This window comes from Moschus berezovskii, chromosome 13 (genome assembly GCF_049115385.1).
Source record: "Moschus berezovskii isolate FMDL1 chromosome 13, NW_MosBer_1.0, whole genome shotgun sequence".
Classification (NCBI taxonomy): domain Eukaryota; kingdom Metazoa; phylum Chordata; class Mammalia; order Artiodactyla; family Moschidae; genus Moschus; species Moschus berezovskii.
Genome location: NC_142472.1, coordinates 61,650,814 through 61,674,568, shown reverse-complemented (window position 1 = coordinate 61,674,568; position 23,755 = coordinate 61,650,814). Strand labels below are relative to the sequence as shown.

At 40.3% G+C, this 23,755-nt stretch overlaps 1 protein-coding gene across 1 annotated transcript in view; it reads left to right on the top strand.

Moving 5' to 3' along the window:
• The window catches only part of CCDC169 (coiled-coil domain containing 169), a 33,861-nt gene that overhangs the window by 6,490 nt on the left and 3,616 nt on the right, over window positions 1-23,755 (top strand). The window contains 6 exon segments of the mRNA XM_088842828.1: window positions 9,996-10,106; window positions 10,193-10,233; window positions 21,243-21,273; window positions 21,276-21,341; window positions 21,550-21,602; window positions 21,683-21,762. Of these exon segments, the coding sequence (XP_088698954.1) occupies window positions 9,996-10,106; window positions 10,193-10,233; window positions 21,243-21,273; window positions 21,276-21,341; window positions 21,550-21,602; window positions 21,683-21,762 (382 nt within the window).

The window sequence follows — 23,755 nt, the reverse complement described above, 5'->3', positions numbered from 1 at the left end:
GTACTCCTTTTCCTATTTGGAACCAGTCTGTTGTTCCATGTACAGTTCTGACTGTTGCTTCCTGACCTGCATACAGGTTTCTCAAGAGGCAGGTCAGGTGGTCTGGAATTCCCATCTCTTTCAGAATGCTCCACAGTTCATTGTGATCCACACAGTCAAAGGCTTTGGCATAGTCAATGAAGCAGAAATAGATGTTTTTCTGGAACTCTCTTTCTTTCTCCATGATCCAGTGGATGTTGGCTATTTGATCTCTGGTGCCTCTGCCTTTTCTAAAACCTGCCTGAACATCTGGGAGTTCACGGTTCACATATAGCTGAAGCCTGGCTTGGAGAATTTTGAGCATGACTTTACTAGCGTGTGAGATGAGTGCAATTGTGCGGTAGTTTGAGCATTCTTTGGCATTGCCTTTCTTTGGGATTGGAATGAAGACTGACCTCTTCCAGTCCTGTGGCCACTGCTGAGTTTTCCAAATCTGCTGGCACATTGAGTGCAGCACTTTCACAGCATCATCTTTCAAGATTTGAAATAGCTCAACTGGAATTCCATCACCTCCACTAGCTTTGTTCGTAGTGATGCTTTCTAAGGCCTACTTGACTTCACATTCCAAGATGTCTGGCTCTAGGTCAGTGATCATGTTATCGTGACTATCTTGGTCGTGAAGATCTTTTTTGTACAGTTCTTCTGTGTATTCTTGCCACCTCTTCTTAATATCTTCTGCTTCTGTTAGGTCCATACCATTTCTGTCCTTTATCGAGCCCATCTTTGCATGAAATGTTCCCTTGGAATCTCTAATTTTCTTGAAGAGATCTCTTGTTTTTCCTATTCTGTTGTTTTCCTCTATTTCTTTGCATTGATCACTGAGGAAGTCTTTCTTATCTCTCCTTGCTATTCTTTGGAACTCTGCATTCAGATGCTTATATCTTTCCTTTTCTCCTTTGCTTTTCGCCTCTTTTCTTTTCACAGCTATTTGTAAGGCCTCCTCAAACAGCCATTTCGCTCTTTTGCATTTCTTTTCCACGGGGATGGTCTTGGTCCCTGTCTCTTGTACAATGTCACGAACCTCCGTCCAGAGTTCATCAGGCACTCTATCAATCAGATCTAGTCCCTTAAATCTATTTCTCACTTCCACTGTATAATCATAAGGGATTTGATTGAGGTCATATCTGAATGGTGTAGTGGTTTTCCCTACTTTCTTCAATTTAAGTCTGAATTTGGCAATAAGGAGTTCATGATCTGAGCCACAGTCAGCTCCTGGTCTTGTTTTTGCTAACTGTATACAGCTTCTCCATCTTTGGTTGCAAAGAATATAATCAATCTGATTTCGGTGTTGACCATCTGGTGATGTCCATGTGTAGAATCTTCTCTTGTGTTGTTGGAAGAGGGTGTTTGCTATGACCAGTGTGTTCTCTTGGCAAAACTCTATTAGCCTTTGCCCTGCTTCATTTCGTGCTCCAAGGCCAAATTTGCCTGTTACTCCTGGTGTTTCTTGACTTCCTACTTTTGCATTCCAGTCCCCTATAATGAAAAGGACGTATTTTTTGGATGTTAGTTCTAAAAGGTCTTGTAGGTCTTCATAGAACCGATTAACTTCAGCTTCTTCAGCATTACTGGTAGGGGCATAGGCCTGGATTACTGTAATATTGAATGGTTTGCCTTGGAAATGAACAGAAATCATTCTGTCGTTTTTAAGATTGCATCCAAGTACTGCCTTTTGGACTCTTTTGTTGACCATGATGGCTATTCCATTTCTTCTAAGGGATTCCTGCCCACAGTAGTAGATATAATGGTCATCCGGGTTAAATTCACCCATTCCAGTCCATTTTAGTTCACTGATTCCTAGAATGTCTATGTTCACTCTTGCCATCTCCTGTTTGACCATTTCCAATTTGCCTTGATTCATGGACCTAACATTCCAGGTTCCTATGCAATATTGCTCTTTACAGCACCGGACCTTGCTTCTATCATCAGTCACATCCACAACTGGGTATTGGTTTTGCTTTTGTTCCATCCCTTTATGCCTTCTAGAGTTATTTCTCCACTGATCTCCAGTAGCATACTGGGCACCTACCGACCTGGGGAATTCCTCTTTCAGTATCCTATCATTTTGCCTTTTGATACTGTTCATGGGGTTCTCAAGGCAAGTATACTGAAGTGGTTTGCCATTCCCTTCTCCAGTGGACCACATTCGGCTGTGGTCCATGTGATCAGATCGGCTAGTTTCCTGTGATTATGATTTCAGTTTGTCTGCCCTCTGATGCCCCCTCGCAATACCTACCATCTTATTTGTTTTCTCTTACCTTGGTCGTGGAAAATCTCTTCACAGCCGCTCCAGCAAAGTGCAGCCGCTGTACCTTACCTTGGATGAGGGGTGTCTCTTCAAGGCCGCCCCCCTGACCTTGAACACGGAGTAGCTCCTCTCGGCCCTCCTGCGCCCGCGCAGCCACTGCCTGTTGGACGTGGGGTAGCTCCTCTCGACACCAACTTCAGGATAATGATTACTTGTCCTGAAGAATCCCAGATGACCCCCCAGGATGAAAGGTCATTGCTAAACCACGAAGATGCTGGGATTCTTGGCCTCTCGAGGAGAATAATTCAATCCGGAGCCAGAAATGAGGTTTGATCACTCAGAGCTTTTGTGTAATAATTTTTTCTTTAAAGCATAAAAGAGATAGAGACATCAGAAAGGGGCTGAAAGAGTGCCTCCCTGCTAGTCTTTAGCCGAATGTTACATAGCTACTAGCAAGCAGTCTGCCATAGGGAGCATTAAATATGTCTTTTGAGAACTCTAACTGATGAAGATGGAACATAGATTGTGATGATAATGTGGCAGGATATTAAGGTTTATGAAGAAGAGGAAGAATGATCTTTAATATGATGCTGATGTATTTTTATTTATCCTGAAGAAGTGAAGTGAAGTGAAGTGAAAGTTGCGTCCAACTCTTTGCGACCCCATGAAATTCTCCAGGCCGGAATACTGGAGTGGATAGACTGTCCCTTCTCCAGCGGATCTTCCCGACCCAGAGATTGAACCCAGGTCTCCCACATTGCAGGTGGATTCTTTACCAACTGAGCTATGAGGAAAGCCCTTTTATTCTGAAGGCAATGGGATGATATTAAAGGAATTTTAAAAATATTATTGCTCAACATTATAAAAGAAATACATGCACAAGTGATGGCCATGATACATCTGTTTAGGTAATTCTTTCACATTTCCCCCTCCTGAAATCTTGTCACATCTCTCTCCATTCTTACTCTCAGCGAATGAGCTTAGCTTCTTCCAAAAAGAGATAAGAAACAATCAGAAGAGAATTTCCAAGTGTTTCTACCGAGAAAGCATCTTTACACATCGTCTTCTTTCCCTCCTATTCCTCTGTGTGTTCTGTGTTACTCTTATTTAAGGTTAATCCTTCCACTTGGGCAGCAAATCTAGTCTACCCTCACCTCCTCCAGGATATAACTTCAACAATTGATCATCTCTCTTTCCCGCACCATCTGTTTTCACTGCTTCATTGGCTCATCCCCAACAGCACGCAGACATGCCGACTTTATCTAAAAAACAAATAGCATCCCTCCTTTGGCCTCACATTTCGCTTTCTACCGTTATCCCCTTTCCCCTTTCACTGCTCCATGTATAGCAAAACTCTTCAATTTTTTTTTTTAATTTCCACTCTTACTTCCTATTTAATCATTTAATCTACCTGGTTTGTGACAGGATTAATTTTTAGGCAAAATGGCCAACACAATGAACTTCAAAGGGATTCACATATTTTAGTGGCCTTTTGAAGCCCTTTAGGATTCATAGGAAACTATATGCAAAAAAGTGGTTCCTGTTTGAAGTAAATCTGAATTTCACCATCTTAAAACTTGGCCACAAGACAAGGAACAGGAAAAAAAATATCCAGGAGACTTAAAAAGTGAGAAGAGTCATATTGGTGTAGGGGGTTTGAATGCATTTTTAAAAATTGAAACCTCACAACTACCCTTTGAAAAATGTATCACCTCATTTTATAGATGAAAAACATACTTGGGGATTCTCAATGGCTTTCTCAAGGCTGCAGAGGTGGGGAGGGACAGATCTGGAATTTGGATCCAGGCATTCTGGCATCAGAGTCCAAACTCAGCCTTTACTTCTTTCCACTGAAGTTTCTTAAGTTTGCTTCTCAAGTTTTTTTCATCTGGAGACGAGAACCTTGATTTACTGAGGCTCTGGGACATTGATAATCTAGGCATAAAAATGGGCTGTCATGTATGGATGTGAGAGTTGGACTGTGAAGAAAGCTGATCGTCGAAGAATTGATGCTTTTGAACTGTGGTGCTGGAGAAGACTCTTTACAGTCCCTGGGACTGCAAGGAGATTCAACCAGTCCATCCTAAAGGAAATCAGTCCTGGGTGTTCATTGGAAGGACTGATGTTGAAGCTGAAACTCCAATACTTTGGCCACCTGATGGGAAGAACTGACTCATTTGAAAAGACCCTGATGCTGGGAAAGATTGAGGGCAGGAGGAGAAGGGGACAACAGAGGATGAGATGGTTGGATGGTATCACTGACTCAATGGACATGGGTTTGGGTGGACTCCGGGAGTTAGTGATGGACAGGGAGGCCTGGAGTGCTGCGGTTCATGGGGTTGCAAAGAGTCGGAAATGACTGAGCAACTGAACTGAACTGAAGGTTCTAGTCAAGCAATAAAATATGAAACAGAAATGAGTTATAGCTATTAGATAGGAAGAGATAATTATTATAATGTTCAGTTCAGTTCAGTCTCTCAGTCGGGTCCGACTCTCTGCGACCCCATGAATCACAGCACACCAGGCCTCCCTGTCCATCACCAACTCCCGGAGTTCACTCAAACTCATGTCCACAGAGTTGGTGATGCCATCCAGCCATCTCATCCTCTGTCGTCCCCTTCTCCTCCTGACCCCAATCCCTCCCAGCATCAGAGTCTTTTCCAGTGAGTCAACTCATCGCATGAGGTGGCCAAAGTATTGGAGTTTCAGCTTTAGCATCAGTCCTTCCAATGAACACCCAGGACTGGTCTCCTTTACAATGTTAAACTTTTATAATTTGATATCTATAACTTTTCAGAGAATCAGTGGAAAAACTAGTATATTAGTGAAAAATTAGAAAATGGTTGAATACAATAGTGGAAGAAATTTTTATTAAAAACATTTTGTGCATCAGTAACCAGTTGGAAAATAGAGTTTTTTAATATTGCAGAACAGTTCCAGTCTAAATCATCAAATATCTAATAATGTCCTTGATAAGAAATATTCAGGATCCGTATGAAGAGAAAAAAGAAGACTGTGACTATAATGAGGTAATAGCCATTCAGCAAGAATTCTCACTTATTTAACATGAGAAATTTAATACTGGAGAGAAACCCTAAAATAAAATTAATTGGAGAATTTATTAATAAGGTTTTATAAGAAGGACATAGACTTTTTCTATATCGGAGAATTGGATGTTATAAATGTGCTCATTCTCATCAAATTAATTTATTCTTATTTAAACACCATGCTGTTTTTTCTTAACTTCAATAACTGACTGTAAAGTTAATTAGGTGCATAAATAGACATGGATAACTGATAAGAATTTGTGTAGTGGGTGTCGACTGAAAAAAGATGTACAACTTGACAGTTGTGAGTTAAGTTTCATTTGGGCGAAATGAGGACTGCAGTCCATGAGGCAGCATCTCAGATAGCTCTGAGACTGCTCCAAAGCAGTCAACTTACAAGGTTTTAGTGAAGGGGAGTTCAGTGCCATGAAAGCACTCATTTTACAGAGGGTTTTTGTTAGTCATGAGGATCTGATGTCACCATGAAGGGATTTAGTGCTTCTCTAGATATGAGGAGATGCAAGGATTGAGATCATAAAATCTGTTCCTAAAAACATCCAACTATCTAAAAACCTATCCCTGGAGATTCGCTGGAGCACAGAGTGCCTCACTCCACTCTGAACTCCCTCAGGGCTTGTTGAAGGTCAACAGCTATAGCAGCATGGGGTTCAATCTCCACAGAGGCAGATGGCAGATGCCTTTGTTCTTCTGTCGTTGGCAATGCTTTTGGTAAGTGCAATTTGTAGTTGACACAAATTGGGTCAACAAAGGGGTTGGGGGACTCCTGTAAAATAAAATAAAGCTATAATGACTAAAACTGGAAACAAATCAGTAGAACAGAATAGATAGTGTACCAGTTTGCTAAAGCTTCCATAGCACAGTACTACAGACAGACTGGTTTATTTTCTCACAGTTCTAGATACTGGAAATCCAAGGTCATGATACTGGCAGAGTTGGTTTCTTCTGAGATCTCCCTTCTTGGCTTGTATTCTCTGCAGTTTCAGTTAGAAAACACTTAAGTTCCAGTAGATAAATACAAGTAGGACATAGAGACAACTCATAAATATGGAAAAGTACCCAAATTGTTTTTAAGTTAAAGAAATATGTTGCCTATCAAAAAAGTAGAGTTTTTTTTGTTTCAAGTGAAATAGGAATGTTATACTCTACTGATAGCAATGTAGTACGACTCTTTGGGGAAACAATTTTGCAGCAAATTTCTAATGATAAAAATGATAATAACAAAACCAACTAACTTCTATAGCAATTTCTGTGTGTGCTGCACTGTCTAAAGAAATTCACATGTTTAATTAATCCTCTCAATACCCAAGAGGGTAGGAACTTTAATTATCCTCACTTTACAGATGAGAAATTGAGGCACGGGAAAGGTAACTTGCTCAGGATCACAGAAAGACACTAGTAAATGGTGGAGACATGACTTAAACCCACTAGTCCTTCTTTTGAGATGTTTTTCCTTATGGAGTCTCTTGAAAATTTGGTTAGGGGGACAACTTTACCCAAAGGAGATACTCTTTGCACCATACTTCCCTTTGGGACATATTGGTATTTTTATTCATGTAATTCTTGCTGTTTGAATATTCTTATTCTCTGGCTTAGAATAGATGTCATTTCCCTCAAAAATCATTTTCTGACCCTCTTCAATCTTGATCTCATTTCTCATTCCCTTCTGCCACCTTCCAGGTTGGATGTCCTTCTCTGTGTTCCATTACATCCAGTTAACCAAAGACGCTCACAAATATTCTGGCTATATGTCTCTCTTCTCTCCATGCTTCCCAACTGTCCTACTGCTGATTGACAGCAGGGACTATGTCTATTTTAGTTTTGTATCCCTCGTGCCTCGTATAGTGCCACATAGTAAGCTCTTTCCTTTCCTTGTTAACATTTTTTTATTTTACAGAGTTTTTTCAAGTTAATGTAACTCCATCACTGTAATACATATAGTGAACAACACAGACATGAACGTCCATGTAGGGTCAAGTTTCCATTTAACTGTGTTCTTTTTAACAATTAAAATATTTGGCATTGTTGTTTAGTTGGGCTTTATTTGTTTTGTTAACATGCTCTCTCTGTTTGGGGGAAAAAGAAGAGTCCATATCTGAAAGGTAGGCCTCCACCTAATATTGTCTTGCTTTATGAACTTCCTCCTTTAAGGTCAATTTTGACCATAAATCAAATTTCCAGTATTTTTCCATTTTTGGTTTGATTTTGGTTTTCATTGTAGTGATTCTAGCCAAGATCCCTCTTGAGATTACAAAGAGGTTTGATTTTTCCCCTCCAAAGTACAGTGCTTATTTTTTGAGTTTAGAGTTACCGTAAAGGCAATGGTTTCATGGAATTATTACTCAGGGTACTTTTTATCCCAAGACACAGATGTTTCTAAACTTTTATCCTCATAATCTGCATTTTGATAATGACTTGTTATGGGTTCATCTTAGGCCTTGATAGGTTGGCTGCTGTTGGTTGTGCTCGAGGTCATGGATCATCTTTTTTGGAGTCATGTTTGTTGTGATTGTCTAATGACAGCACGACATCTCTTATCTGGGCTGTTTAGAGGTGGCTCTGAATGTTCCTTAGAATCAAGATTATTTCCAAAATTTGCCATTTTGAATTGTTAATCTTATTCCCAGTCGAGAGCATAATTTAAATAGTATTGCATTTTAAAGACAGATGAAAAATTATTTTTCAACAAATTTTGCAAAAAAATTGCAAACCTCAGTATATTCAATACTTTTGGCTTATCACAGGACAAAGTGTGGTAGGGAAAATAAAACTCAATGTGCTCATTTTTTCAGAAAAATAAAACAGTTGACAGTAGGAAATTGACCAGATTGGGGGTGGGGGGGGCAATACTGTTATGTCGTGAGAAAGCGAAAATGTTGTTAATTTCCAGTTTTGTGGACCTCCGTCCACTTGTTGAGTATTTGAATGAATGATTTTGGACTTGGGTATGGGAGGATGTTCCTGCCCCCTTTTCTTATAGACTACATTTGCTTAGAGATGAGGGTGAGGGCAGGGTTGTACAGGGTGGAAGACACTAGAAGTGATGTGAGCTAATGTCTTTCTGCTTAGACTCCTCCATCAACTATTGTGTAGCAGAAATTGCCTCATATATGTAAAGAACATTTAAAGTTTAGAAACAAGCTATTTTTTTCTTTTACAAAGTGTGACTTTCCAGACTCAAAAACAAACAAACAAAAAAATTAGCTTTGAGCCTTAAAGTTGAAAAGGAGCTTTGTGTGTGTGTGTGTGTACTTCTATTTTTTAAGTATTTAATATTTTCTTGAAAAATTTTAAATCTTATTCACGTCTAATTTTTAAAATTTTTGGTTCTTTTAGTTTTTAAAAATTTGTATATTTGAAATAAGGATGAATATTTTTAATGGTAAAAGATACAATTCACAAAGAAGATAGACATCATGAAAAGGAGCTTTTGATTCTAGGCTGTATCCTCCTCCTCTGCCTAGAGCAATAAGACAGATGTTTTAGCCTCAACAGCCAAAGGTATTTAGTTAAAGAAAACTGCTTACAGATAAGAAAAGATGCTTGAACAGGTAGCCAGATATATAAGTAGTGTTACCATAGCACAGAGGTTAAGAGGACACACTTTCAAGTCAGAACAAACTGGGTTGAAACCCCAGTTCCCCATTTATTAGCTTTGTCACCTTAATAATGTTATTTGACATCTCTGAGCCTGTTTTCCTTATCTGTTAAATGGATAAATAAATGTTTGTAAATAAGTCCATTCTAAAGGAGATCAATCCTGGATGTTCATTGGAGGGACTGATGCTAAAGCTGAAACTCCAGTACTTTGGCCACCTCATGAGACGAGTTGACTCACTGGAAAAGACTCTGATGCTGGGAAAGGTTGGGGGCGGTAGGAGAAGGGGACGACGGAGAATGAGATGGCTGGATGGCATCACCGATTCTGTGGACATGAGTTTGAGTGAACTCCGGGAGTTGGTGATGGACAGGGAGGCCTGGCGTGCTGTGATTCATGGGGTCGCGGAGAGTCGGACACGACTGAGCGACTGAACTGAACTGAACTGAACTGAAATAAGGATTGAATCTGTTAATATGTATAAGGCACTGTGTGCTTTTAACACAGCAAACAGATAATTTGAAGTTGTTAAATGGACTTCAGAATTCTTTTGCAAAGGAAAAAAAATGAATATTACATTGGATGAGAGGCTAGTACTTTTTAGGCTGTAATATTGGGTTTGGCCAAAAAGTTTGTTCGAGTTTTCCATAACATCTTATGGAAAAACCCAAACAAACTTTTTTGGCCAGACCAATTATAGCTATTTCAAGTTCTGAAGAAAGAAACATGTTCCTGATATTTCCTCTAATAGAATTCCTTATAAGTATACACAAAGAACTCAAAGAACAAAAGAGGGCGGAGAGTGAGCAGACTAGGGATCACAGTATCGTGACTGTGAGGTCCAGGCTGGTGGGAATCTGTGAGTCTGCTGTCTACACAGATCCTGTCTAACAGAGAGTCCCTCCTTAGACGTTAGTTCACTCTGGTGCATCTGTGTTACTAATGAAGCCCAGTATAGTGATAGAGTCAGGCTCAGCTGATTAATGTTTTCATTAATAATGAGAGATGGTGAGGTGATCTTGATCCTGCCCCCCTTTTCACTCAGGTGGTGAATGAAAAACTCATTAGGAGACACAACTTGAACTAAGTGATCAACTAGAAAAGCAAATTGTTTCTCTCAGAGAGAGAATGGAAAAAATTCGTGGAAATCCTTCAGGTATGGAAGAAGCTATGTGTATGTGTGTTTCATAAGTTGAGTAAAAGCTGATAAAAGATCAGTTACTTATATTTGCTTTGTTGTAGACAGACTGTCTTCTATTTGTGTCTATGAACACCTGCCAGTGGTGAGTAAAAGATGGTTAAACAAAAGGAATAATTGAAGGAAATTATGTATATTTCCTACCCCCAGGCAGATTCTAACTACCCATTCAATTACCTCATTGGGCTGCTTTACCTACTTTGTTTTTTGGTTGCCTAGTGACATTGTTTTTCCTTTGAGAGCTAATTTTCAATTCAGTTCAGTAGCTCAGTCATGTCTGACTCTTTGCGACCCCATGAACTGCAGCACTCCAGGCTTCCCTGTCGATCACCAAGTCCCGGAGTTTACTCACACTCATGCCAATTGAGTCAGTGATACCATCCAACCATCTCATCTCCTCTGCTGTCCCCTTTTCCTTCTGCCTTCAATCTTTCCCAGCATCAGTGTCTTTTCTAATGAGTCAGTTCTTTGCATGAGGTGGCCAAAGTATTGGAGTTTCAGCTTCAGCATCAGTCCTTCCAATGAACACCAGGACTGATTTCCTTTAGGATGGACTGGTTGGATCTCCTAATTTTAATCCCTGATAAATGAATGTATGTTTTATACTTTACAGAGCATATTCATTTGTATTTCATTCATTCAAATATTTTTGAATATTTGTTTAAAATGTATAGGAGGCCCATAACATGACTTATGTTAAACTCTTGCTGTTTTTATTGCAAGAATGCTGAGAAACATGAAAACTTTGTAAATAAATCAAGGGTACTGTGCATGAAGGTGAAGATACAATACTCAACTAAATTGGCAGGACTTAAAGTTACTCTTAATAGTAATAATAATTTGTCCTTAATTAAACATGTATATAATATGCAAGTTAATTTCATACATATTATTTCTGTCTTGCGACAAACCCCATGTCATAAAATTTAATATTGTTATTTTAATATATGTGATTCTAAGCTTAAGAGTTTGAATGATTTACTGAGTTTCACACGTCTGGAAATGTGGATTCAAATGCTCTTACTCTTAAACCTATGACATTTAACTCTGCTGTACCAACAGCCCTGTGATACTGCTGATCAGAAGTAATATGTATTTTAGTAACTGTGGTAAGGCACTAAGCTGCCTGCTGTATTCCTGGGCATTTATGGAGAGTACTCTGAATAACTGCAAACCTTTAGTGAAAGATAGAAAAATCGTCTACTTTTGTTAATGAATTTAGGGATAAAGTAACTTTTTTTCCAAACCTTTTATTTACAATCCAGAAATACCATTGTGACTGTGTTTTAGAAAGTCAGGAAAATAATATGGTTTTTTTGTTTGTTTTTGTTTTTTATTGTTGGAAAAGTGGCCAAGTTTTTTTCCTCTGCTGTGGAGTCATAGCTCCATCTTGTGGTATTTAGAAATTGCTGCAAGGGCTGTTTTAAGTTTAGTGTTTCTTCATGGGAAATAGATGGAAAAACAGTGGAAACAGTGTCAGACTTTATTTTTTTGGGCTCCAAAATCACTGCAGATGCTGATTGCAGCCATGAAATTAAAAGACGCTTGCTCCTTGGAAGGAAAGTTATGACCAACCTTGATAGTATATTAAAAAGCAGAGACATTACTTTGCCAACCAAGGTCCGTCTAGTCAAGGCAATGGTTTTTCCCGTGGTCATGTATGGATGTGAGAGTTGGACTGTGAAGAAAGCTGATCGCCGAAGAATCGATGCTTTTGAACTGCGGTGTTGGAGAAGACTCTTGAGAGTCCCTTATACTGCAAGGAGATCCAACCAGTCCATTCTAAAGGAGATCAATCCTGGATGTTCATTGGAGGGACTGATGCTGAAGCTGAAACTGCAATACTTTGGCCACCTCATGCAATGAGTTGACTCACTGGAAAAGACTCTGATGCTGGGAAAGGTTGGGGGCGGGAGGAGAAGGGGATGACGGAGAATGAGATGGCTGGATGGCATCACCGACTCTGTGGACATGAGTTTGAGTGTACTCCGGGAGTTGGTGATGGACAGAGAGGCCTGGCATGCTGTAATTCATGGGGTCGCGGAGAGTCGGACACGACTGAGTGACTGAACTGAACTGAACTGAACTGTCAGTAGAATTTTACTACTGCCTACAGAATATAAAATATCAAGTACTGCCTACAGAATATAAAATGTTCTGGCTTCCTTCTTCTAGATAACCTACCCCCAGGCCTAGCTCAATAAGTGAGGGCATCTAGCATTATGGAAGTTAGCAGCAAAGTGCTGGTGTGACATGAGAGAGAAGACTCCGCGGCGTATCTAGGAAGGGTTTCATCAGTTTTCTCATTGCTACCTCAGACTCTGACATACTCATGTTCACAAAAAAGTGCATTTATTTCCCTTGATGAATTTTTATTCTTGAAGAAAATGGCATTCTCTAAGAAGCAGAGAATTATATTTCTCTTCAAACGAACAAAAATATGTTAGAAGAATCAAGAATGGGGCCACATACTAAGCAGAAAGGGAAGATAATGAAAGTTCAGGCTCTTAAGGAACTGACCCTCTCTATTCTCTGGCTAGGTACCCTGAGTATTCTGGTTTTCCTTCCTTCCCTTGATAAAAGAGAAGTATAATTTCATTTAAGCAAGTCTGTTGTGAAATTAACTTTGATCCACCTGAAGGAATAAGGGCAAGGGCAAAGCCCAGAGATCTGACTTACTAAGCTCTGCTGTCACACAAGCTGTGAATCTTCCGGTACCTTCTTAAAGCTCTGGTAGAATTCTGTGGTTTTTTGTACCTGTCCAGATAGCAGGGACTTCTGTAGGGATTTAATGCTTCAAATAAAAAATGTAGAACCTTTACTTCCCTTGGGCCAGCTGGGTTATACATTTTCTAGCCCCTTTTGTTTGCATCCACTGAAAACAGAACCTAGAGCCTCCCTAATGTTCCAAGAATTTTCAGGTGTGTTCCACAAAGATCTGCAGCCTTTCCCTGGAAAGCTGGAATCTGTTTTAAGTGTACCAAACAACTAAATGTCAAGGCTACTTAGGCTGTTTCACCTCTGATAAGCACTATAGCTATTTCTCAGGTTCTGACCTGGTCCTCTGGGTTTCTTCATTAATCTCATTTAGGTAGGTTACGGAGCTGAGGATGCTCCATGCTCTTTATCAGAGCTTGATGACCTCCACTATGCAGCCCCACAGATGGTTCCCCACCAGTATTCTGAGAAATCTTTCAGTGCTTTACTGTCATGACTAACGTTTGGCAATGCGTACCTTCTTTCCTAGGTTAGCTTCTTTAGGCCAAGTCAAGCTTAGTGCCCATGACACTGCGCCACATACAGGAAAGAAGATTGGCTCCTCTGCTTCCCAACTTCCCTTTACTGACCAGCACTGCCACATCCTCAGCTGCTAACCAGTCTGTCAAGTTGTGTTCTTTAACTTCCAAACTCTTTAAGAATCACATGGCTAATGTATTGAAAGTTTACGTTTTGGGGTTTACTCTACGAGATCCTCATTTCGTAGGTCTAGGGTAAGCCCTGAACACTAGTATTTTTAGCAGGCATTTCAATAGGTTCTATTGCAGAGCGCAATTTGAAGGAAAAAAAAAAAAATTGGGGGAATTTATATCCCTCAGAGAAAGATGTGCAAGACAGCCTGTCTTGTGGCAAGAGTTACTATAAAGTTTCTATCACCAAGTTCCGCCGTTTCCCTATGGCCCGCTCTACTGCAGAGTGGAAGTCCTAGTCCGGACACATTTGGAATCATGAAATCTATGATCCCTTATCTTGGTCTCTTTGGGCTGCTATTAAAAAAAACACCACAAAATGAGTGGCTTTTAAGTAGCAGAAATATATCTGTTACAGTTCTGGAGCCCGAGAAGTCCAGGATGATGATGCCAGTGGATTCAGTGTTTGCTGAGGGCTCGCTTTCTGGTTCATAGACGAAGCCCTCTTGTGTGTCCTCACATGGTGCAAGGGGTGAAGGAGATCCGGGGGGGGTGTCGATTTCATAAGAGCATTAAGCCTGTTCATGAGGGCTCCACCCTCATAAGCTAAGCGTCTTCCAAAGGCCCCCATCTCCTGATACCATCACATCAAGCATTAAGATTTCAGTATATGAGTTTGGGAGAGGGACATTCAGACTGTAGCACCCCTATTTCTCTGTTTTTAATTTTCCCCCAGTGTCCTCTCCTTGTTTTCCACTACATCCAGACAACTTGGACCCTTCAAGGAAACCTCTTGCCAACACACATGTCTATCAATTAGATGGTTAGAGCACAGGAGATTCTGTTCCTAAAGCCAACAAGATGGGCTGGTGGTGTAGAAACAGAAAAAAAAACATTCTTTAGGAAAATATTTGGTCCACCTCAAGTGTTCTCTGCAGGACCATTGGTCAATCTATAGAAAATCAATTCACAGACAATTTGCCAAAATCCATATCCTTAAAATTTGTTCTTATACTCAAGACATTTTCAGGAAGGTTCAATTTGTTGAAAATGGTCTTTAGAATCAATATGAGGTATTCTGTCACAGACGTCACTAGATTTGTGTTCTTCCCAAAGAACAGAGTGGTTAATTTGGAGACAAATGTAACCTCAAATTAGAGAAAAGTTAAAACAAATTTTATAGGTAAAACTATTGTAATAACAATACTTTCCACCAGGTGGCGCTTGACACTTAAGCATGCAGAACGCTGTGTTCATTGTTACAATTGCCTTCATTGAGAAGTACAGTATATCTACAAGTTGTGATTAACTGTTTTCTTAGGGTTTTCTCTTGTTAAACATTCAATAGAGTGATTCTTTTAAGCTTTTAGTTTTTATATGTTCTTTAGTATAGCAATTACCATTATTTAGAAAAATAGGTGGATAATACTTTGGCCACCTGATGCGAAGAACGGACTCATTTGAACAGACCCTGATTCCGGGAAAGATTGAAGGCAAGAGGAGAAGGGGACAACAGAGGATGAGATGGTTGGATTGCATCACCGACTTAATGGACATGAGTCTGAGCAAACTTCAGGAGTTGGTGATGGACAGGGAGGCCTGGCATGCTGCAGTCCATGGGGTTGCAAAGAATCAGACACGACTGAGCGACTGAACTGAATTGAGGTGGCTAATAGAGCCTCTTTTCTACTTGGGATAAAGGAAAGGGACAAAAAAAAGATCTATGTTTGATTTCAGATATGTAAATATACCCTGAAATTTCTTATTCTTACCCTGTTGTTTCAGTCTTCTGTTAGAAGGTGACTTTTTACAAACAGATTAAGACATGAATATAGGTGAAGTATGATACTGCTTGCAATGCTAAGAACTGACCAGTTTCAAAAATAAAACAAAACAGCTCTTCCATAATAGGAGTAGAATTAATTGTGTGTGTATGTGTGAGATTGTTGGGGGGAGCGGTGGGGAAGGGGCATAATTTCTAGTGGAGTCTTCAAGTTAGCTGTAGCTTTAGTATATCTTTCCAAGCTGCAGTTTTCTAGCACGTGACCACTGATTATATAATTAGATAAAACCAGCTTTTTGGGAAGACCAAGAACTTGTGAGTCTTCCAGTGCTTTGGATGTGATGGTATAAGAGACTATATGCCTTTGATAAAATCATTTTTAAATACTAGTTTGTTTTGAAGTCAGTAAAATAAAGAATCAAAATCTAGAATGAACCTTAACGTTATTGTAGTATGACTTTATAATTTTTAAAGGATTTCCAGTGTGTATAATAATTTTATAAATGGAATCACAAATGTCTTGCATTTAATGGTCCATGACTAATGTAGTTTTCACAAAATCCAGTATTTGTCCTCATTTTCTCAGCTCTCTTCCCCTTGCTCTACTCCCAGAAAACCAGCAGCCAGGATTACTCCTCACAGCATAGGAAATTGGGGGGTTCTTCAGTTGAGAAACTAAAATGCCCTTAAGAAAAGCAGTCAGTGTGTCCACCCAGAGAATGTATCTCACAGACTTCCCAGCACAGGAAGGTTCATTGACTGAGGACCCTTGGTGTTGGGCTTTGAAGTCCATCACCGCTTTTCATCAGGACCACACCTCCCACTGTTCCTACTGCATGATCAGATGCAGGGGGGATACCAAGGCAGACGTATTCCTGGGGAACATGGTTACCCCGTTGTCAGTAACTTTGCCAGACTTTCCTTAGGCTGGGAGCCTCGGTTGCCAGCCTGGGCTGCTTTGGCTTCCTCCTGACCTCTCTTTCTCCTGTTCACGGGGGTCACACTTGCATTACAGTTGACCACTTTCCCAGCCCTCTCCTGCTCCTTTCCTATTTCCTTTCACACAGGCATTTCTAATAATGGATTCTTTTCACATCTAATCCCATCTTGGTATCTGCTTCTTAGAAGACCACACCTACAGCTAGTGGTGCTGGGAGTGCTGTGAGAAAACAGGGGTAACATGAGATGTGGGCCTGGCTCATTTACTGTGTGACAGCCAGAAGGTGCTGTCCTGATTAGTAGATTGGCACCAATGGATCCTGGCTCAATGTGACCATTCAGTTGCTAAGGACTTCGCCAATGGCAACCTTGGAAAATGTTCTTGTGGAGGAAAATACTGTGATAGAAGCCATGATGCAGGCATTTGGAAAATACACGATTGTTACTAAGTTGTATTTTCATCCTTCATAAAGATAATGAGAGGCTGAGAATAGTTAATAAGCTCTTAATACCTAACAATGAAAAGCAGAGAGCCTTGGTGTGGTAGTGTCTGAAAGAGGCTATCTATCCAGCAGTGAAAGGGCAGCCACAATAGAACAGCAGGGCTGTCCAAGCAGGCCTGCTGGGACCTGATGGGAAGAATCAGGGATCCTAAACCTGTGGCAAGACATCTGGATGACTGCCCATCATGACTTTACCCCTACACCCAAGCCCTCTGGGTGAGCAGAGGTGGCCCAAAGCTCTGGGAAGGGCTGGAGCACTCACAGTCCTGGAAGCTGCTGCACAGGCCTCTCGCCAAAAGGGCAACCATCTGCCCACTCTGGAGCTGTCCCCACCTCTTCTCCTGGCTGCCAAGACAATCAGTGAGGGTATTGTTCAACATCTATAATTTTTAAAATTAAAAAATTAAGAACATAGGAGCGGAGACTGAGGACAGTTAGCCTATTGAAAAGCATGAGTCTTTGCTTATTTCCCAGAGCTGAACCAATTTTTAGATCCAGAAATCACTGACCAAAGAAGCAGCTGGGTTCCTAGAAGGAAGGACCCTGCAGTAGCAGTCCAAGTACATATCATGACAATATCTCCAGTCTGCCCCTCAAGAGACCTCTGACCACATACCCAAGTGGCTGTAGCTGCGGGAAAGGAAATAACCAGGATGGGGGTGTAAGCCTGAAGTCCAAATCACAGTGGGCCATGTGCCCACAGACTCGCCTAACCCCACAGCGATGATTTTCTCAGTCCCTGAATACCTAATGAAGTACATATACTTAGCAGTTGAAGTTAACCTTCCATCAGGCCCCCATCTCTGAAGTAAAAGCTATCATGGTGCAGAAAACCATATAGAAATGTGGGAAATGGTGCCTTCCCCCACCCAGGCCAAAATTGCCAAACAAAAATAATTTCTTATCCCAGAGAAGATAGCAGAGGGCTTAACATAGCCCTGTTTAATTTGCCAGTCTGACCTCTGCAAACCCTGGGTGTATCTTAGAGAAAGACTGTAGGTTACTGCAGACTTAACCAGTTAGTAGCCCCAGCTGTTTTACCAGGTGTAGTATCACTGCTAGAGCAGACTAGCAGGTCTTCAGTGGAGGGTGTGCAGCCACTGCTTTGGAGAGGATACTCCTTCCATTCTGACTAGAAAAGAGAGTCAAGACCAATTTGTGGCTTCTAGTTTCAGTTCCACTTATGCACAGTGCTTGGAAGTCATCGATCTTGTCACCACAGCAGCAAAGATGGGTAACCTGAAAATCAGTGACTCTTCTTTACTCATTAAAAAACTGAATTTGCAGAGCAAATTCCCACCCTGAAATCTGTATAAACAGACAAATCCAGACAGGTATTGAGATCTGCTTAGCCTAGAATACAAACTGATAGGAACACTTAAATGATAATTGTGATGCATTATTGGAGGAAGTACAGGCTCATCCATTATGAAGGTTGGAGACTTAACACCCCTTGTCAGTAATTGATAAATCAAAAAGACAGAAAAATCAATAAAGATACTCAATAGCTTATCCGAATAGCACTATCAGTCAACTCAATCTGTTGACATTTATAGAATGTTCCATCCCTCTATAGCAGAATACAGATTCTCCTCAAGCTTGGGTGTAACATTCACCAGTGTAAAGCACATTCTAGGCACCGTATTAGACTCTGAGCTTCATGAGGTTAGGGTCTGGGTTTGTCAGTCTCACTGTGGAATCCCCAGCGCAATGCCTGACACACAGGAGGTGCTTGATGAATATTTTTTGCATAAAGGAATGAATTATAAAATTGGGAGACAAGACAAGGAATCAGATCATCATGGGAATAGCACCAAGATACAGTCTTAACACAGAGAAAGCAGATGGAAAACATTTAAGCTTCAAAGGTTAAAACTGCAAACCCACACTGACAAATAACAGAAATCATCCTTTTATTGTAGAAACTGCTGCTGCTGCTGCTGCTAAGTCACTTCAGTCGTGTCCGACTCTGTGTGACCCCATAGACGGAAGCCCACCAGGCTCCCCCTTCCCTGGGATTCTCCAGGCAAGAACACTGGAGTGGGTTGCCATTTCCTTCTCCAATGTGCGAAAGTGGAAAGTGAAAAGTGAAAGTGAAGTCGCTCAGTCGTGTCCGACCCTTAGCGACCCCACGGACTGCAGCCTACCAGGCTCCTCCATCCATGGGATTTTCACTTGATTAATATTCCTAAACCCCTGCTTTCATCATATCATTTCTTTAATAACTTTCAATAGCTCTGGTGTTTCGACTCCTGAACCTAGCATCCTAAGCCTTCTCTAACCAGGACCTTCCCCAGTTATCTTACCTTGCCTTTTATTAATTGTTCAGATATTTTGCTTCAGCTCTTGAATTTATCTATATCCTATCTATTTCTTGTATGAGCTTCTAGAGTTTTGGATCATATCTCATTCATATCTCATTAATATGAAAATAATTTGTGTTCCATTTATTTATTTGTAAATTATTTTCTTTCATTATTTCGAGTGCATTTTTCCATTGACTCAGTATTAAAAATGATTAGATTCTATTTACATCTCTAAGAATGTATTAACAAATGATGTAAGTGAAGCATATTACTACAGAAAGCCAAGCTTGGAATCCTTGGAGCAAGATTCTATGTAGCAAAATTTTGGACTACATCCATCACTCCCTGATTGTCCCTTCAAAAACTCTCATTTTGGAGCATTGGTTTACTTCGTAAGGGTTTAATTTTCTGTAGAGAACTCAGTCCATTTATCCTCTTCTACTTATAGGGCTTTCATTGATTTTCTTCTGGAGCAAGTTTGTGTTTGGAGGCATGTATGTATGTGTACATGCTCAGCCGTGTCTGACTCTTTGTGACCCCATGGACTATAGCCCGCCAGGTGCCTCTGTCCATGGGATTTTCCAGGCCAGAATACTGGGGTGAGTTGCCATCTCCTCCTCCGGGGTATCTTCCCAATCCAGGGATTGAACCCGAGTCTCCTGCGTCTCCTGCAATCCAGGCAGATGCTTTACCATGAGCCACCAGGGAAGCCTGTATTTGGGGGTGGGAGGTTGGAAACCACTTAGGACACCAGTGCATAATTTTTGAAGACAAATAATGCCTGCCTGAGAAATACCACTGATCATGTTTTAACAGAGATGTTAAGCAAATATGCATAGTGGAGAATCATCACTTCCAAAGGATTTGTTTTATCATTGCTGTAATTTTTAGACACTAGAATTTGTCCTGTTACAGCTAACCTAATTATTCCCATTAATACAATTTTTTTACACCTCTAATAATTACCAAGTATCTAAGAGAAAATCAGTAAGTTTTTAGAGAATGAGCTGAATTTCAGGAGGTGGGTATGAGCTCTAAAATAACTTGCAGTTTTGCTTTGTGGCAATTTAAATCAGCTGCTTCCATTTTTATTTGAATGTTTCTTTTAATAGATTTGGTGACCCAGATCATGACCACCAAGAGCTATGTGGAATTTGACTTGGAGATTTTTAAATTTAATGTGTCAGAATATGAGAAATAATGGGAGTTATTGGGAAAGATCAGTTATTAGTTTAGGAATTAACATTCTAAACCCAATCTGGGTAATGCATTATTGTTCTGGTGCTTGACTAACCCTTTTCTCCTCTATGCTGTTCACCTATTTGTGGTGATAGGTTGATGCCGTGGTTTCCAGAACTATTCTACTCTGCCATATTTTCACAGTTCCCTTGATTATCAACTTTACTGCCTGTTCTTGGTTTTTATTTGTTTACTTACGGCTGTACTGGGTCTTCGTTGCTGTGTGGGCTTTTCCCTCGCTGCACCAAGTGGGAGCTTCTGTTGTGGAGCACAGGCTCCTGAGTGCCCTGGCTTCAGTAGCTGCGGCACGTGGGCTCAACAGATCCCGGGCTCTCGAGCACAGGCTCAGTAGTTGTGGCACAAAGGCTTAGCTGCCCCATGGCATGTGGGATCTTCCCAGAGCAGGGATCAATCCCATGTCTCCTGCATTTGCAGGCAGATTCTCTACCACTGAGCCACCAGGAAAACCTTTACTGCCTGTTCTAACACTGTACTTTAGTTCCCCTGATAGCAATCGTATGAATATACACATATAGTAATCATTTAGTGTGTATTGTCTTTGGAGTCAGATTACCTGGATTCCAGCGCTACCATTTACTAGCTCTGTGCCTTTGGGCAAGGGATTTAAGCTCTATCAGATGCAATTTTCTCAACAGTAAAATTAATATATTAGCCATCTCCATGGCTGTAATAAGGATTAAATAAAATAATCTGTGGAAAACATTTAGCACAGTACATGGCATATTGTTAGGATTCAATAAATATTATTATTATTACTGTTGCTGAAAAGGTACATATTATAGACTTTTGAAGTCACAGAATGATATGGAATAGAAGGAATTTGCCAGTGAAGAAACTGGTGGTCCTAATATTATTTAAAATGTGAGTGCATGTAAAAATACTGTTTATACTTTCAGAAATCCTTAAATGCGTTACTTAAACAATTAGAGGAAAAAGGAATCTTGAAAATCAAGTGAAAGACTATGCACTGAGACTGCAACAAGAGTCAAAAATTTGTTTTTATTCTACGCTAAGAAATTCCTTTGGAACTGCCATGAGTTTTGGTTGTTATTAAAAACATACTATATAATTCTACAGTATACTTATAAAACTATTTTGTATACTATTTTAAAAAAGCATAGAGACATAACTTAGCAGTGGTCTTGCTAGTATTGTAAATCTTCTTTGATATCAGTTTCTTTACTTTTATATCTTTCACATAAGCTTACCACAGGACCAACAATGAGCACTGTACATACCTCACTGAAATGTCTCAGGTAACTTTTGTTTCTTTACCTTTGGTTTTTAAGAGGTACTGTAAATTATGTTTTTCACTTTTCTAGTTTTTTTTTATTAGTTTGGTTTAGTAGAGAAGCAGCTGTTGGAATTAAAGGAGAAAAAGTACCAAGGTGAAAAATATGTAACTTTTATAAAAAGGTAAAAATAATACATATGTTTCCCAAATTAAGATTATATTTTGTGTACTTGTTTCTTTAGTTTGATTTGTAATTACTAGAATTCAAACAAATAAGTAGTTATCAGTCCTCTATCATGAAAGTCAAGGCATTTTACCTCATAGCTATGCATGATGAAGTCTAAGATAGACCCCACACTGCTATTGCTAGAAAGCGTGTACTTAAAAGCGGCAGGACAGGGAAGTGATCAATGAATTATGAAAGACACTGCACACACTTTCCACAGTTTTTCATTTGCTTTTTCATTTTATTTATGATGTTGTTGGTATATAGAGTTTTTGTTTAGATGTTGTCAGAGCTCTCTTTTATTTATGGCTTCTTATGTCATATTTTAAAAGACTGTCTTTGTCTCAGTGTTTCATAACATTCATCACATTTCTTTAGTACTTATATGGCTTAATATTTGATATTTATATATTTAATCCTTATTAACTATTTTGATATATGTTTTCAGGTTAGGATGCAGATTCAGTTTTCAATGTACATCATTTGAATGGAAGTGTCCAAAGAAGGGTAGAATGTATGAATCTAAGAGGAAAAAAATAAAAGATCAGGATTGAAGCAATGGATTTAGAACTTATTAGCATATGGATAGTAAATGACCCCATGTGAATGGATCATATGCATCAGGGAGAATACACAGGGTGAAGAGATAGTCTGAGATACAGCTCTGAAGAGTTTCAGCAGTGATAGCCAGGGAAGAAGAGCCAAAAAGAGGGTCAGTGTCCTCAAGACATAGGTACATGAGACTGAGGTAGAGGACCTTGAGGACTGGTTTTGACATAAAAGTAATCAGTTCAGTTCAGTTCAGTTGCACAGTCGTGTCCGACTCTTTGCGACCCCGTGAATCGCAGCACGCCAGGCCTCCCTGTCCATCACCAACTCCCGGAGTTCACACAGACTCATATGCATCAAGTCAGTGATGCCATCCAGCCATCTCATCCTCTGTCGTCCCCTTTTCCTCCTGCCCCCAATCCCTCCCAGCATCAGGGTCTTTCTTTTCCAGTGAGTCAGATCTTCACATGAGGTGGCCAAAGTATTGGAGTTTCAGCTTTAGCATCAGTCCTTCCAATGAACACCCAGGACTAATCTCCTTTAGAATGGACTGGTTGGATCTCCTTGCAGTCCAAGGGATGCTCAAGAGTCTTCTCCAACACCACAGTTCAAAAGCATCAATTCTTCGGCACTTGGCTTTCTTTATAGTCCAACTCTCACATCCATACATGACCACTGGAAAAACCATAGCCTTGACTAGATGGACCTTTGTTGGCAAAGTAATGTCTCTGTTTTTTAATATGCTATCTAGGTTGGTCATAACTTTCCTTCCAATGAGTAAGCGTCTTTTAATTTCATGGCTGCAATCACCATCTGCAGTGATTTTGGAGCCCCCCAAAATAAAGTCTACCACTGTTTCCACTGTTGCCCCATCTATTTGCCATGAAGTGATGGGACCAGATGCCATGATCTTTGTTTTCTGAATGTTGAGCTTTAAGCCAACTTTTTCACTCTCCTCTTTCACTTTCATCAAGAGCCACTGATTTGGTGTTTCCAGAGGCTCAGTGAAGGGATTGGAAGGAAGGGAGTTAGCTTTGGGAATTGGAATCAAGACTGGGATGCACAGAACAACTTGAGAATGAAAGGTTGAGGGGTAAAGGGAAGCTTGGACTTCTACTGCCAACGAAGGTAAGTAGGAAATTGAGACAAAATTGTGGTTTCTTACGCATGAAATGGACAGTCAGTCCACCTTTTATAGTCCTGGATGCTTGGCTGGAAGCCCTGCTTCCTCCTGCTGCACCGGCATCCATGTGCCTTTCCTCAGACCATGCACTCTGTCTCCTCAGAATATGCTGTTTCACCTACATTCCAGTTCTGCCTCCGTCAAGGTGTAGCAAAATGCCCTCTCCTTTATGAGGCCGTGATATGATGAGAGGCCACAGACTTTGGAGTCACTGCAA